At 35.2% G+C, this 16,499-nt stretch overlaps 1 protein-coding gene across 1 annotated transcript; it reads right to left on the bottom strand.

Moving 5' to 3' along the window:
- Positions 1-416: 416 nt before the first annotated feature.
- Positions 417-836, bottom strand: LOC139860417 (uncharacterized). Its single transcript, XM_071849177.1, has one exon. The coding sequence runs from the start codon at positions 834-836 to the stop codon at positions 417-419; it is 420 nt and encodes a 139-aa protein (XP_071705278.1).
- Between the last annotated feature and the right edge of the window lie 15,663 nt (positions 837-16,499).

Raw genomic sequence — 16,499 nt, 5'->3', positions numbered from 1 at the left:
TGTGTGGTCGCCAAGAAAAAGCCGTGCGCCTGCGGGCAAAGCGGACAATATTGTGGTCATGTTAAGCTGGGGTGTTACAATATATATATATATATATATATATATATATATATATATATATATATATATATATATATATATATATATATATATATATAATTTACAATTCTAGGGTTTACGATGATAAGTTAGGGTTTATGTCTTTATGCAAAATGTGTGAAGTAATACTCTATCAAGTAAAACCTAAAATGCACCCTTAGGGCTATACAAACCCTAAAATAAACCAAGACATAGATTAATAAATTTACTCGTCATGTCGGAAATTGTAACTTAAAGAATTCAAACTAGACAAATTAAGTCAAAAAGCTAGTGTTGTGACATTACCTACCCGTTAAGAAAAATTTCGTCCTCGAAATTTAGGAGGTACTTTGATTATCGAACAAATGAGGATATTTCTGCCTTATATGGCCCTCACGTTCCCATGTGAACTCTGGACCTCTCCGAGCATGCCAACGAACTTTAACAATTAGGATCCTACTATGCTTCAGCTTCTTCACCTCACGATCCAATACCTCTACTGGTTCTTCAGCAAAATGCAACTTGTCATCTATACTTAGTTCTTCCAAAGGAATTACTAAATTCTTATCCGACAAACACTTCTTCAAGTTCAAAACATGGAAAGCATTATGAATACCACTAAGCTCCTGTGGTAGTTTCATCCTATATGCAACTGGACCAATCCTTTCAATAACCTCAAAAGGTCCTACATATCTCGGGCTCTGCTTTTCTCGCTCCCCAATCCTTATTACTCCTTTCCATGGAGAAATTTTTAACATAACTCTGTCACCCACTTGAAATTCTAAAAATTTCCTTCGGACATCGGCATAACTCTTCTGCCTACTCCTTGCCGTCTTTAATCTTTCTTGAATCTGAAAGATCTTCTCAGTTGTTTCTTGGATAATCTCTGGTCCTGTTAATTGTGAATCACCAATCTCACTCCAATACAATGGTGATATACATTTTCTTCCTTACAAAGCTTCAAATGGAGTAGCCATTATACTCGAGTGATAACTATTGTTATTTGAAAAATCAACTAAAGGTAAATATTGATCCCAGCCACTTCCAAAATCAATCACTCATGCTCGGAGCATGTCTTCAAATGTCAGAATAGTTCTCTCACTCTGCCCATCGGTTTGGAGATGATAAGCCGTACTCATATCCAAACTAGTACCTCGGTCAGAGATAATAGAAATTAGAACTTCATGTCTAGAGACAATCTCCTTGATATACAAATCTGCTAACTTTTCCATCTTGTCGGTTTCTTTAATGGGTAAGAAATGTGCAGATTTCATAAGTCGATCCACTATTACCCAAATAGTGTCATAACCCATCGCAGTCTTTGGTAATTTCGTAATGAAATCCATCGTAATTCTATCCAATTTCCATTCGGGAATCTCAGGTTGCTGCAATAATCCCGATGGTTTCTGATTCTCAGCCTTGACCTTCGAACATGTCAAACACTTCCCAACATAATTACATTACGAGTGAAATAACAGGCCTTAAAATGATATATACCATGCTAAGTCATGCATACACAAAACTAATAATAAGATATAAATTGAAAACGTTCAAAGAGAACATTAAAAATGAGTAAATGTCTTTTTTGGCATCCTGACGACCCTGAATGTCAAGACACTATCCAGGAGTCTTGTTGTTAGGGTCATTTTAAGGTGATCTCAAGAATTTCAGCACAATCTGAAATTGAAGGTTATGCGCCGCGAAATGGTACTCCATCTGGCGGCGCATATTAATGATTTAAAAAAGCGTGTTTAATGAAGTGACATTAGATTCAAATTTATATGCGTTATACATAATTACATTGCGAGTGAAATAATAAGCCTTAAAATAATATGTACCATTCTAAGTTATTGTCATAACCCGACCTTAACCATAAGGACGAATACAATAACATATGATTTCATCGCGAGGTATTGACCTCTATATGCGACATTTTTCAAAAACTGCATTCGTTTTTACAATACAAACCATAGCTTTTATTACAAATACAAGGTTTAAACAACTTAATAATGATTATCGTTTAGCGATAATCTTAGACTTACAAACTTTACATGTGATAATAACAATACGACCTCCAACATATTTTACATTACAAATCCTCCGATATGCACTTTTATTTTTGACACAAATATGCATACTCAAGATCTTGCTTAAATTCAACATGTTGCAGCGGAAGCTTTTAGTTATCACCTGAGAATAAACATGCTTAAAACGTCAACATAAAGTTGGTGAGATATAGGTTTAATGCCGGCAGCGTTACAAATATAGACCACAAGATTTCATATATAAACGTTTTAATAAAAATATTCTAAGTTGTTGAGCACTTGATAACCATACTTAACATTTAGTCAACGTCGCATATTCCCTTTATTATGAAATCTTACTACACCGTACCAAGTGTAGTCACCGAAACGAAGTACTGTGCAACCGTTGAATACTGGTCGTCCAGTCCGGTTGGGGTTGTCAGGCCCGATAGATCTATCAACAGGATTCGCGTTTACAATACCTCATGTAAATAATAGTTACCAAGTTACAGGGAAGTATGCCAGTGGTACAACTCAACGTAGAATATATATTTTTAATCACTTGTGTCCATAACGTAAATCATAAAATGCATGTATTCTCATCCCGAAAAATTTAGAGTTTAAAAGTGGAACTATATACTCAATTTTGCCTTGAAGGTATTTATCACGACTTGGTCTCCGATAGATATCACGAACCTAACCATATATATAATATATCAACAAATTTTCTTTTTAAGTAATCGTTATATATATATATATATATATATATATATATATATATATATATATACTTTTAATATTTTCTTAGTCCGTAGTTAGCAGTCCGATGTTAGTGGTCTACAATTAGTTTCTCAATAAAATAAATAAAGACGCCATCGTATTCGTATTGATCAGAATTAATCTTGACCCATGGTACCATGTTGTCAAATGACGTGTTGCGTACATTAAGTACCGTGTTGTCAAATGACGTGTTGCGTACAATCATGAGGTCTTATGATTAATCTTCTCGTGTTGTTTACGGGTGGTCGTGAAATATATAAAATCAAATCATAAGTAAATATATATGAAATATCATATTAATTAGAAATATATGATTAATTTAATTTTTCTCCAAATATTTTCGTAGCTAAACTAGCTTCGCATACCCGATCTTGTTTTAGTCGTAGTTTCTTCATTACAACTCCGTTTTTGTTGGTTCAACTTGCCACTTCCTTGGATCGAGTCAAATTTTAAGAATATTAACTGAAAATACCTTAGGTTGTATTCAAAATCACAGGTTATAGGTCAAACTTTGGTGAAACTTATGAAAGTGATCATTTTCCATCATAAAAACAACATTTAATGATCATTTTTCTAAAAATACTTACACTTTGAGTTAAACCATGAAATTTTTATGTGTTAACATATTCGTAAGAAATATCATTTTTCCAGAATATGAACTTCCAATTCAAATCTTAAGATGGTTTTTAATTATCCAACCCAAAACAGCCCCCGGTTGCACTCCGACGACGTAGATTCAGTTTTTAAGGTGTTCTTTGTAAAACCAAGTTATATCTTGTTAAGTTAGCATATCATTATGATATATTACAGGTCTTGAAGTGTTTTAAAAGTCAAGTTAGAAGGATCTATTTAGTTTGCGAACAAGTTTGAAATCATTCAAACTATGTTCTTGTTGTTAAAATTTTATACCACAAAATAAGATAGCTATATGAATTTGAATTGAATAAGATTATGAATAAGGTTACTACCTCAAGTTACTTGGACAAAGTTACTGTCAGAGATGAGAAAAATCCTAGAATCAAAAGAGTGGTGGAGTTGGATTGAAAGGTTGGAAGTAAACTTGTTTACTTGGAAGGATTTTTGAAGTGTTCTTGAATGGATTTTCTTATGATGATTAAGGGTTGTTTTTGAAGCTAGATCTTCATGGTTATTTGCTGAGATTGTGAAGAACACTTAAGGTTCCTAAGAGTGTGTTTTTCGTTAGAGAAAATGTGTAGTAAAAATGAAAATGGAATGGAGTATAAATGGTGGTGAAAAGATGTATAAATTTGTAATATTGTGCAAAAGTCTTGTAATATGCCAAATTGATTAATCATGCATGCTAAGATCCAAAATTGGCTGACTCATGGCTGCTAATAAAGTGATTGTGATGTGTATATACCAATAGTAAATACGTATAGAAGCTGGGTATGATACGGGTACATATACCCTAGATATACGTATAAAAATCTTGAGAAAACGGAACGAGGATTCAAATATAGCTATCTTTTGTAAATATACTTATATTGTTTTATGTATATAAATCCTTTAAAAGTGCTAAAATACATATCTATATGATACATGTATAAGCATTATAAGTTTTAATTATTTAAGTCGAAGAACGTCACATATAGTTATTGTTTTGAAAACTTAAGTTAGTAGTCTCAAAATATACTTATAATTCATTGTTATTAGTACACAATGAGATGTTAAAACATTCTTAGATCATGTTAAATATATAAAAATACATATATATACACAAACGTATAATTATCGTATGTTATATAGTTCATGATATCATCGGTCAAATTGGACGGTCAAACGTTGTGTAAAACTCTTTTCAAAAACATGTCTCAACAATTTAGATTGCTTATAATGTTGGTAAGGTTTAATTTATGTAAATATTAATCTTATAAGTGTAAAACGATCGGAAAAATCCGGGTCGTTACAGTACCTACCCGTTAAATAAATTTCGTCCCGAAATTTTAAAGTTGTACCTATTTTGCGTTCTCGGGAAACAAATGTGGGTAATTTTGTTTCATCTGATCCTCTCGTTCCCAAGTAAACTCGGGACCTCTTCGAGCATTCCAACGAACCTTAACGATTGGTATGTTGCTCTGCTTGAGCCGTTTAACTTCACGGTCTATGATTTCGACTGGTTCTTCTATGAATTGTAGTTTCTCATCGACTTGGATTTCTTCAATAATAATGGTGAGATCTTCCTTTGCAAGACATTTCTTGAGGTTTGAGACGTGAAATGAATTATGTACTCCGGCGAGTTGTTGTGGTAACTCGAGTTGATAGGCTACCGGTCCAATGCGTTCGATGATCTTGAACTGGCCTACATACCTTGGGTTCAGTTTACCCTTTTTACCGAAACGTATTACACCTTTCCAAGGTGACACCTTTAGCATAATCATGTCACCGATCTAAAACTCTAATGGTTTCCTTCGGACATCGGCGTAGCTCTTTTGGCGACTACGGGCTGTTTTCAATCTCTCCTTGATTTGTACTATCTTCTCAGTCGTTTCGTGTATGATCTCGGGACCAGTTAATTGTCGATCTCCTACTTCATTCCAACAGATAGGGGATCTACACTTCCTTCCATATAATGCTTCGAATGGTGCAGCTTTAATGCTCGCATGATAACTATTATTATACGAGAATTCTGCTAATGGTAGATATTTATCCCATCTGTTTTCAAAATCGATCACACATTCCCTGAGCATGTCTTCAAGAGTCTGAATTGTTCTTTCACTCTGCCCATCAGTTTGTGGATGATATGCGGTGCTCATATCCAAACGAGTTCACAGTGCCTCCTGTAGTGATTGCCAGAACTTTGATGTAAATCTACTATCACGATCAGATATAATGGAAATAGGTATTCCATGCCTTGAAACAATTTCCTTTATATACAATCGTAATAGTTTCTCCATTCTATCCGTTTCCTTTATAGGCAAGAAATGTGCAGATTTGGTGAGACGATCAACTATTACCCAAATGGTGTCATAACCCCAAGCAGTCTTAGGTAACTTTGTGATGAAATCCATCGTAATACCATCCCATTTCCATTCTGGGATTTCTGGTTGTTGAAGTAACCCTGACGGCTTCTGGTGTTCTTCTTTGACTTTGGAACAAGTTAAACATTCCCCAACATATGTTGCAACATCTGTCTTTAAATTAGGCCACCAATAATTCATCTTAAGATCTTGATACATCTTTCCAACTCCAGGATGTATCGAGTATCTTGTCTTATGTGCCTCATTCAATATCAACTTCCTTAATCCACCCAACTTCGGTACCCAAATACAGTTTGCAAAATATCGAATTCCATCTTCCCGTATAACGAGTTGCTTCTCATACTTTTTCATTATTTCATTTCCTATGTTTTCTTTAGTAAGGGCTTCTCGTTGAGCCTCTTTGATTTGTGAGTTGAGATTCATGCGAATTTTTATGTTCATCGCTCGTACTGGAATTGGTTCCCGTTCCTTTCTGCTTAGAGCTTCGGCCACTACATTCGCTTTCCCGGGATGATAGTGAATCTCACAATCATAGTCGTTTATCAGCTTGACCCACCTACGTTGCCTCATGTTCAGCTGTTTCTGATCAAAAATATGTTGAAGGCTTTTATGATCAGTAAACACAGTGCATTTAACCCCATATAAATAGTGTCTCCATATCTTCAATGCAAACACTACTGCTCCCAATTCTAAATCATGTGTCGTATAATTCCGCTCGTGAATCTTCAATTGTCGAGATGCGTATGCTATAAATTTCTTCCGTTGCATAAGGACGCAACCAAAACCTTGTCGCGAAGCGTCACAATATATCTCAAAATCATCGTTCCCTTCAGGTAACGATAAAATAGTTGTTGTAGTCAACTTCTTCTTCAGTAATTGAAATGCACTTTCCTGCTCAGAAGTCCATTCGTACTTCTTCCCTTTTTGCGTTAACGCTGTTAATGGTTTAGCTAATCGGGAAAAATCTTGAATAAACCTTCTATAATAACCAGCTAAACCCAAAAATTGGCGTACCTGCGTTGGTGTCTTAGGAGTCTCCCATTTTTCAATGGCCTCAATTTTAGCTGGATCAACCTGAATTCCTTTGCTACTAACAACGTGGCCAAGAAATTGCACTTCTTTCAACCAAAATGCACACTTAGAAAATTTGGCGTATAACTGTTCTTTTCTTAACAATTCTAATACCAACCTTAAATGCTGCCCATGCTCTTGCTCACTCTTGGAATAGATAAGAATATCGTCAATGAAAACGATAACAAACTTATCTAAATACGGACTACAAACTCGATTCATGAGGTCCATGAATACAGCTGGCGCATTAGTCAACCCAAACGGCATAACCAAAAATTCGTAATGACCATAACATGTCCGAAAAGCAGTTTTCGAAATATCTTCTTCTTTGACACGTAATTGATGATAGCCCGATCTTAAGTCGATTTTTGAGTACACACATGATCCTTGCAGTTGATCAAATAATTCGTCAATTCTCGGTAGTGGATACCGATTCTTGATAGTTAACTTATTTAATTCACGATAATCTATACACATCCTAAAAGATCCATCTTTCTTCTTGACGAATAAAATCGGAGCTCCCCACGGTGAAGTACTTGATCGTATGAATCCACGGTCCAGTAATTATTTTAACTGACTCTGAAGTTCTTTTAACTCGGAGGGTGCAAGTCTATATGGAGCACGGGCAACCGGTGCAGCTCCTGGTACAAGATCTATTTGAAATTCTACAGATCTAAATGGAGGTAATCCCAGCAACTCTTTCGGAAATACTTCAAGAAAATCTCTTGCCACAGGCACGACATTGATGCTCTTCAGTTTTTCCTTCGTTTTGACCTTATTAACATGTGCTAAGATAGCATAGCACCCTTTCTTCAAGCACTTTTGAGCTTTCAAACAACTAATGAGTTTTAGCTTTGAGTTACCTTTCTCTCCATAAATCATTACTGGCGTTTTATCCTTACGAGGAATGCGAATTGCCTTCTTGGTGCACACAACTTCAGCTCCTATTTTGGACATCCAGTCCATGCCGACTATTACATCAAAACTTCCTAATTCTACGGGTATCAAATCAATCTTAAATGTTTCTCCGGCTAAATTTATTTTACAATCACGGCAAATTTTATCGGCTTTAATTAGTTTACCATTAGCTAACTCATTCATGTACTTAGCATCTAGAGGTAATGATGAACAATTCAATTTAGCATGAAAGTCTCTACATACATAACTTCTATCGGCACCAATATCAAATATAATAGATGCGGATAAGTTACTAATGGTAAACGTACCCGTAACAAGCTCCGGGTCTTCATACGCCTCTCTAGCATTAATAACAAATGCTCTTCCACGTGCTGATCCGTTATTCTTCTCTGGATTCGGGCACTGACTCTTATAATGACCCTGTTTCCCACACCCATAACAGGTAACAGTGGCCAAGGCAGTTCTATTTGCATTAGTGGCAGGAGTCTTGGTGCCATTTGTATTTGTAACAGGAATTCGACAATCTTCAGCAAGATGACCCCTTCGATTACAATTTTCGCACACCACATTACAATAACCAGAGTGATGTTTGTGGCATCTGTTACATAAAGGATTTCATCCTTTGTAACCTGAGTTCGAACCGCTACCCGCACCTTGCGTGGTTTCTTGTTTCTTGTTGGATTGTTGATGATTACCTTCCCACTTTCTTTTGTTTCCCGATGTCTTGACATCGGTGTTCTTATCCAGAATAATCTGGTCCATCAACTCGTTCGCCATGGTGATGGCTTCGTGAATAGTCTTGGGTTTCGATGCTGTAACATTTGGTTTGACATTTTTAGGCAAACCATCTTTGTACAGTTCTATCTTCCGTTCTTCGGTTGGTACCAATTCGGGACATAGCAAAGCTAATTCCATGAATCGCTTATTGTAGTTGGTGAGTTCAGTACCAACAACTTTCAGGCTTCATAATTCAGCTTCCAACTTCCTAACCTCGTTCCTTGGACAATACTCATTGATTAGCATTGTTTTGAATTCTTCCCAGGGAGTATCATAAGCTACATCTCCTCCTACGGCCTTCACATAGTTTTTCCACCACGTGAGTGCACTATCTTGAAGGTGCACGATGCATACTTGGTCATTTCCTTCTTAATACAACCACTAATTTTAAACACAGACTCAATCTTTTCGATCCACCGGGTTAAACTGACTGGTCCTTCTGTTCCACTGTATGATGAGGGCTTGCAACCTTGAAAAGTTTTGTAAGTACATCCCACACGAGGATTTGGGTTAACTGCAGCACCTCTCGCAGCCTCGACCCATAACATTCTGTCGTCCACTCGCTGATTGATGAGTTCCTCGATTTCTTGTTCCGTCATTCGGTTCAATCGCGCCATAATCTTCAATAAGAATGAAAAAAAATAATTATTCACATGGAATATTATAGATATAGTATGTATTTACAGTACAACGTAGCTTATTAATAATATGAACCAGTTATTATTATAAAAGCCTTTTCTTCTTATTAGCGTTTTATAATTATATCTAGGGTAGTACCTACCCGTTAAAGTTCATACCTAATAGCTTAGTATAGAAATCAATTACTATCACTCAAATAATACTCAACCATGGAAAATTATTGCATTTCACGCTTCACTATTTTACATATGCTTATCTTACATCAAACATTAAGCAAACCATACTAGTAATATTATACAAAACGTTATATGATCCCATGGTTTAAAACAACAGCGCATCATTTAACCCAAAACGTTTGTGTTCAAAGAAATTGCTTATAGGTTATCTTGACTATCTCCCTGCGTTTTGGTGGAGGGGCTGAAGAACTGGATGCCGGGATAGAACTAATAGGAATAGCGGGAATAGGGGTGGAAGTGTCTGGTGGAGTTGGTGCCACAACATCCTCACTAAACTTGGGATTTGGATTTTCCAATTCAGTAGCCTTTCGTTTCTTTCCTCTTTCAAACTTGTCTTTCATAATTTCCTGTATTTCTTCCTCCTCAGGATCACTTTCCGGTTCCTCTTTAATTGATTCATCCGAAAATTTTGAGTCTTCCCCAAAGGTATCGTTTTTATCATCGGACAGGTTAATGACTGGAACACCATCTGAAGATTCTGGTTCGGAGTCGCTGAATGTGATAACAAGTTCTAAGCCAGACATCTATCACATAACAACTAGCATGTTAGTACCACATAATATTTACATATTAATTTTTTTTTTAACCAACAAGGATAAGCAATAGTTTTCGAAATCAAACTCGGTCAAAGTCCAGACTCACTAATGCATCCTAACAAACTCGATAAGACACACTAATGCAAATTTTTTGGTTCTCTAAGACCAACGCTCTGATACCACATGTCATAACCTGACCTTAACCATAAGGACGAATACAATAACATATGATTTCATCGCGAGGTATTGACCTATATATGCGACATTTTTCAAAAACTGCATTCGTTTTTACAATACAAAACATAGCTTTTATTACAAATACAAGGTTTAAATAACTTAATAATGATTATCGTTTAGCGATAATCTTAGACTTACAAACTTTACATGTGATAATAACAATACGACCTCCAACATATTTTTCATTACAAATTCTCCGATATGCAGTTTTATTTTTGACACAAATAAGCATACTCAAGATCTTGCTTAAATTCAACATGTTGCAGCGGAAGCTTTTAGTTATCACCTGAGAATAAACATGCTTAAAACGTCAACATAAAGTTGGTGAGATATAGGTTTAATGCCGGCAGCGTTACAAATATAGACCACAAGATTTCATATATAAACGTTTTAATAAAAATATTCTAAGTTGTTGAGCACTTGATAACCATTCTTAACATTTAGTCAACGTCGCATATTCCCTTTATTATGAAATCTTACTACACCGTACCAAGTGTAGTCACCGAAACGAAGTACTGTGTAACCGTTGAATACTGGTCGTCCAGTCTGGTTGGGGTTGTCAGGCCCGATAGATCTATCAACAGGATTCGCGTTTACAATACCTCATGTAAATAATAGTTACCAAGTTACAGGGAAGTATGCCAGTGGAACAACTCAACGTAGAATATATATTTTTAATCACTTGTGTCCATAACATAAATCATAAAATGCATGTATTCTCATCCCGAAAAATTTAGAGTTTAAAAGTGGGACTATATACTCACTTTTGACTTGAAGGTATTTATCACGACTTGGTCTCCGATAGATATCACGAACCTAACCATCATATTCGTATTGATCAGAATTAATCTTGACCCATGGTACCATGTTGTCAAATGACGTGTTGCGTACATAAAGTACCGTGTTGTCAAATGACGTGTTGCGTACAATCATGAGGTCTTAGGATTAATCTTCTCGTGTTTTTTACGGGTGGTCCTGAAATATATAAAATCAAATCATAAGTAAATATATATGAAATATCATATTAATTAGAAATATATGATTAATTTAATTTTTCTCCAAATATTTTTGTAGCTAAACTAGCTTCGCATACCCGATCTTGTTTTAGTCGTAGTTTCTTCATTACAACTCCGTTTTTGTTGGTTCAACTTGCCACTTCCTTGGATCGAGTCAAATTTTAAGAATATGAACTGAAAATACCTTAGGTTGTATTCAAAATCACAGGTTATAGGTCAAACTTTGGTGAAACTTATGAAAGTGATCATTTTCCATCATAAAAACAACATTTAATGATCATTTTTCAAAAAATACTTACACTTTGAGTTAAACCATGAAATTTTTATGTGTTAACATATTCATAAGAAATATCATTTTTCCAGATTATGAACTTCCAATTCAAAGCTTAAGATGGTTTTTAATTATCCAACCCAAAACAGCCCCCGGTTGCACTCCGACGACGTAGACTCAGTTTTTAAGGTGTTCTTTGTAAAACCAAGTTATATCTTGTTAAGTTAGCATATCATTATGATATATTACAGGTCTTGAAGTGTTTTAAAAGTCAAGTTAGAAGGATCTATTTAGTTTGCGAACAAGTTTGAAATCATTCAAATTATGTTCTTGTTGTTAAAATTTTATACCACAAAATAAGATAGCTATATGAATTTGAATTGAATAAGATTATGAGTAAGGTTACTACCTCAAGTTACTTGGACAAAGTTACTATCAGAGATGAGAAAAATCCTAGAATCAAAAGAGTGGTGGAGTTGGATTGAAAGGTTGGAAGTAAACTTGTTTACTTGGAAGGATTTTTGAAGTGTTCTTGAATGGATTTTCTTATGATGATTAAGGGTTGTTTTTGAAGATAGATCTTCATGGTTATTTGCTGAGATTGTGAAGAACACTTAAGGTTCCTAAGAGTGTGTTTTTGGTTAGAGAAAATGTGTAGTAAAAATGAAAATGGAATGGAGTATAAATGGTGGTGAAAAGATGTATAAATTTGTAATATTGTGCAAAAGTCTTGTAATATGCCAAATTGATTAATCATGCATGCTAAGATCCAAAATTGGATGACTCATGGCTGCTAATAAAGTGATTGTGATGTGTATATACCAATAGTAAATACGTATAGAAGCTGGGTATGATACGGGTACATATACCCTAGATATACGTATAAAAATCTTGAGAAAACGGAACGAGGATTCAAATATAGCTATCTTTTGTAAATATACTTATATTGTTTTATGTATATAAATCCTTTAAAAGTGATAAAATACATATCTATACGATACATGTATAAGCATTATAAGTTTTAAGTATTTAAGTCGAAGAACGTCACATATAGTTATCGTTTTGAAAACTTAAGTTAGTAGTCTCAAAATATACTTATAACTCATTGTTATTAGTACACAATGAGATGTTAAAACATTCTTAGATCATGTTAAATATATAAAAATACATATATATACACAAACGTATAATTATCGTATGTTATATAGTTCGTGATATCATCGGTCAAATTGGACGGTCAAACGTTGTGTAAAACTCTTTTCAAAAACATAAGTCTCAACAATTTAGATTGCTTATCATGTTTGTAAGGTTTAATTTATGTAAATATTAATCTTATAAGTGTAAAACGATCGGAAAAATCCGGGTCGTTACAGTTATGCATACACAAAAAGAATAATATGAATGAAATTCAAAGCGGTCAAAATTGAAAAAGGCAAAATAGAAGGCTTTCGAGGACTCGATTAGAAAAATATTTGGGACAAACCGCCTATGGAAGTTTGCCAACGGATAAATTCCGAAAAAATACACGATTTGAAAAAAATCGGTGACTAAATCAGAGCTACGAGTCAAAAGAGACGATAGATCGAACATTTTGGCCAAAGACACAAAACACCAAGCACCACGAACCGTCGGTGGTGTTTGGTGCGTGGAGCGATTTTGTGAGGAAAGATGTCTTTTTCGGAATCTAGACAACCTCTCATGGCAAGCACGTTCAGAGAGTCTTGCTCGTTCGGCCGTGTAAGGGTGATCTTGAGAATTTCAGCACAACCTGAACCCGAAGGTTATGCGCCGCCAAATGGTACTCCATCTGGCGGCGCATACTAATGATTAAAAAAAACGTGTTTAATGAAGTGAAATTAGATTCAAATTTATACCCGTTATACATAATTACATTGCGAGTGAAATAAGAGGCCTTAAAACGATATATACCATGCTAAGTCATGCATACACAAAACTAATAATAAGATATAAATTGAAAACGTTCCAAGAGAACATTAAAAATGAGTAAAATGTCCTTTTTCGGCATCCTGACGACCTCGAATGTCAAGAAACTATCCAGGAGTCTTGATGTTAGAGTCATTTTAGGGTGATCTCGAGAATTTTAGCCAAATCTAAAACCGAAGGTTATGAGCCGCCAAATGGTACTCCATCTGGCGGCGCATATTAATGATTTAAAAACGCGTGTTTAATGAAGTGACATTAGATTCAAATTTATAAGCGTTATACATAATTACATTGCGAGTGAAATAAAGGCCTTAAAACAATATGTACCATGCTAAGTCATGCATACACAAAAGGAATAATATGAATGAAATTAAAAACAGTCAAAATCGAAAAAAGGCAAAATTAAAGGCTTTCGAGGACTCATTTTGAAAAATAATTGGGACAAACCGCCTACAACAGTTTTCCAACGGATAGATCCCGATAAAATACACGATTTGAAAAACAACGGTGACTAAATCGGAGCTATGAGTTAAAAGATACGATAGATCGAACATTTTGGTCAAAGACACAAAACACCAGGCACCACAAATCGTCGGTGATGTTTGGTGCGTGGTGCGATTTTGCGAGGGAAGATGACTTTTTCAGAACTTAGACGACCTCGAATGTCTAACACGTTCTGAGAGTCTTGCTCATTCGGCCTTTTTAGGCTGATCTTGAGAATTTCAGAACAATCTGAAACCGAAGGTTATGCACCACCAAATGGTACTCCATCTGGTGGCGCATACTAATGATTTAAAAAAACGTGTTTAATGAAGTTACATTAGATTCAAATTTATACACGTTATATATAATTACATTGCGAGTGAAATAATAGGCCTTAAAACGATATATACCATGCTAAGTCATGCATACACAAAACTAATAATAAGATATAAATTGAAAACGTTCAAAGAGCACATTAAAAATGAGTAAAATGTCTTTTTTCGGCATCCTGACGACCTCGAATGTCATGACACTATCCAGGAGTCTTGATGTTAGAGTCGTTTTAGGGTGATCTCGAGAATTTCATCCAAATCTAAAACCAAAGTTTATGAGCCGCCAAATGGTACTCCATCTGGCGGCGCATATTAATGATTTAAAAAAGCGTGTTTAATGAAGTGACATTAGATTCAAATTTATATGCGTTATACATAATTACATTGCGAGTGAAATAATAGGCCTTAAAATAATACGTACCATGCTAAGTCATGTATACACAAAAAGAATAATATGAAAGAAATTCAAAATGGTCAAAATCAAAAAAAGGCAAAATTGAAGGCTTTCGAGGACTCGTTTCGAAAAGTATTTGGGACAAATCGCCTACGGCAGTTTGCCAACGGATAGATCCCGAAAAATACATGATTTGAAAAAAACGATGACTAAACCGGAGCTACGAGTCAAAAGATACGATAGATCGAACATTTTGGCCAAATACACAAAACACCAAGCACCATGAACCGTAAGTGGTGTTTGGTGCGTGGTGCGATTTTGCGAGGAAAGATGTCTTTTTGGGAACTAGATGACCTTGAATGACTAGCGTGTTCAGAGAGTCTTGCTCGCCGTTTTAGGGTGATCTTAAGAGTTTCAGCACAATCTGAAACAGAAGGTTGTGCGCCACTAAATTGTACTCCATCTAGTGGCACATACTAATGATTTAAAAAAACGTGTTTAATGAAGTGACATTAGATTCAAATTTATACCCGTTATACATAATTATATTGCGAGTAAAATAACTGGCTTTAAAACGATATATACCATGCTAAGTCATGCATACACAAAACTAATAATAAGATATAAATTGAAAACGTTCAAAGAGAACATTAAAAATGAGTAAAATATCTTTTTCGGCATCCTGACGACCTCGAATATCAAGACACTATCTAGGAGTCTTGATGTTATAGTCATTTTAGGGTGATCTCCAGAATTTTAGCCAAATCTGAAATTGAAGGTTATGAGCCACCAAATGATACTCCATCTGGCGGCGCATATTAATGATTTAAAAAAGCATGTTTAATGAAGTGACATTAGATTCAAATTTATATGCGTTATACATAATTACATTGCGAGTGAAATAATAGGTCTTAAAACAATATGTACCATGATAAGTCATGCATACACAAAAGGAATAATATGAATGAAATTCAAAACGGTCAAAATCGAAAAAGGCAAAATTAAAGGCTTTCGAGAACTCGTTTCGAAAAATAGTTGGGACAAACCGCCTACAGCAGTTTGCCAACGGATAGATCCCGAAAAAATACACGATTTGAAAAACAACAGTGACTAAATCGGAGCTACGAGTCAAAAGATACGATAGATCGAACATTTTGGCCAAAGACACAAAACACCAGGCACCACAAACCGTCGGTGATGTTTGGTGCGTGGTGCGATTTTGCGAGCAAAGATGACTTTTTAAGAACTAGATGACCTCGAATGGCTAACACGTTCTGAGAGTCTTGCTCATTCGGCCATTTTAGGGTGATCTTGAGAATTTCAGCACAATCTGAAACCGAAGGTTATGCCGCGCCAAATGGAACTCCATCTGGCAACGCATACTAATGATTTAAAAAAACGTGTTTAATGAAGTGATATTAGATTCAAATTTATACCTGTTATACATAATTACATTGTGAGTGAAATAATAGGCCTTAAAACGATATATACCATGCTAAGTCATGCATACACAAAACTAATAATAAGATATAAATTGAAAACGTTCAAAGAGAACATTAAAAATGAGTAAAATGTCTTTTTTGGCATCCTGACGACCCCGAATGTCAAGACACTATCCAGGATTCTTGTTGTTACTGTCGTTTTAGGGTGATCTCAAGAATTTCAGCACAATCTGAAATCGAAGGTTATGCGCCCCGAAATAGTACTCCATCTGGCGGCGCATATTAATGATTTAAAAAAGCGTGTTTAATGAAGTGACATTTG

This window comes from Rutidosis leptorrhynchoides, chromosome 7 (assembly GCF_046630445.1).
Source record: "Rutidosis leptorrhynchoides isolate AG116_Rl617_1_P2 chromosome 7, CSIRO_AGI_Rlap_v1, whole genome shotgun sequence".
In the NCBI taxonomy this organism is placed as follows: domain Eukaryota; kingdom Viridiplantae; phylum Streptophyta; class Magnoliopsida; order Asterales; family Asteraceae; genus Rutidosis; species Rutidosis leptorrhynchoides.
This window is presented reverse-complemented; position numbering and strand designations above follow the sequence as displayed.

Excerpts from the sequence above, each read along its gene's own strand:
- LOC139860417 (XM_071849177.1), bottom strand. The coding sequence starts at position 836 with ATGTTAAAAATTTCTCCATGGAAAGGAGTAATAAGGATTGGGGAGCGA.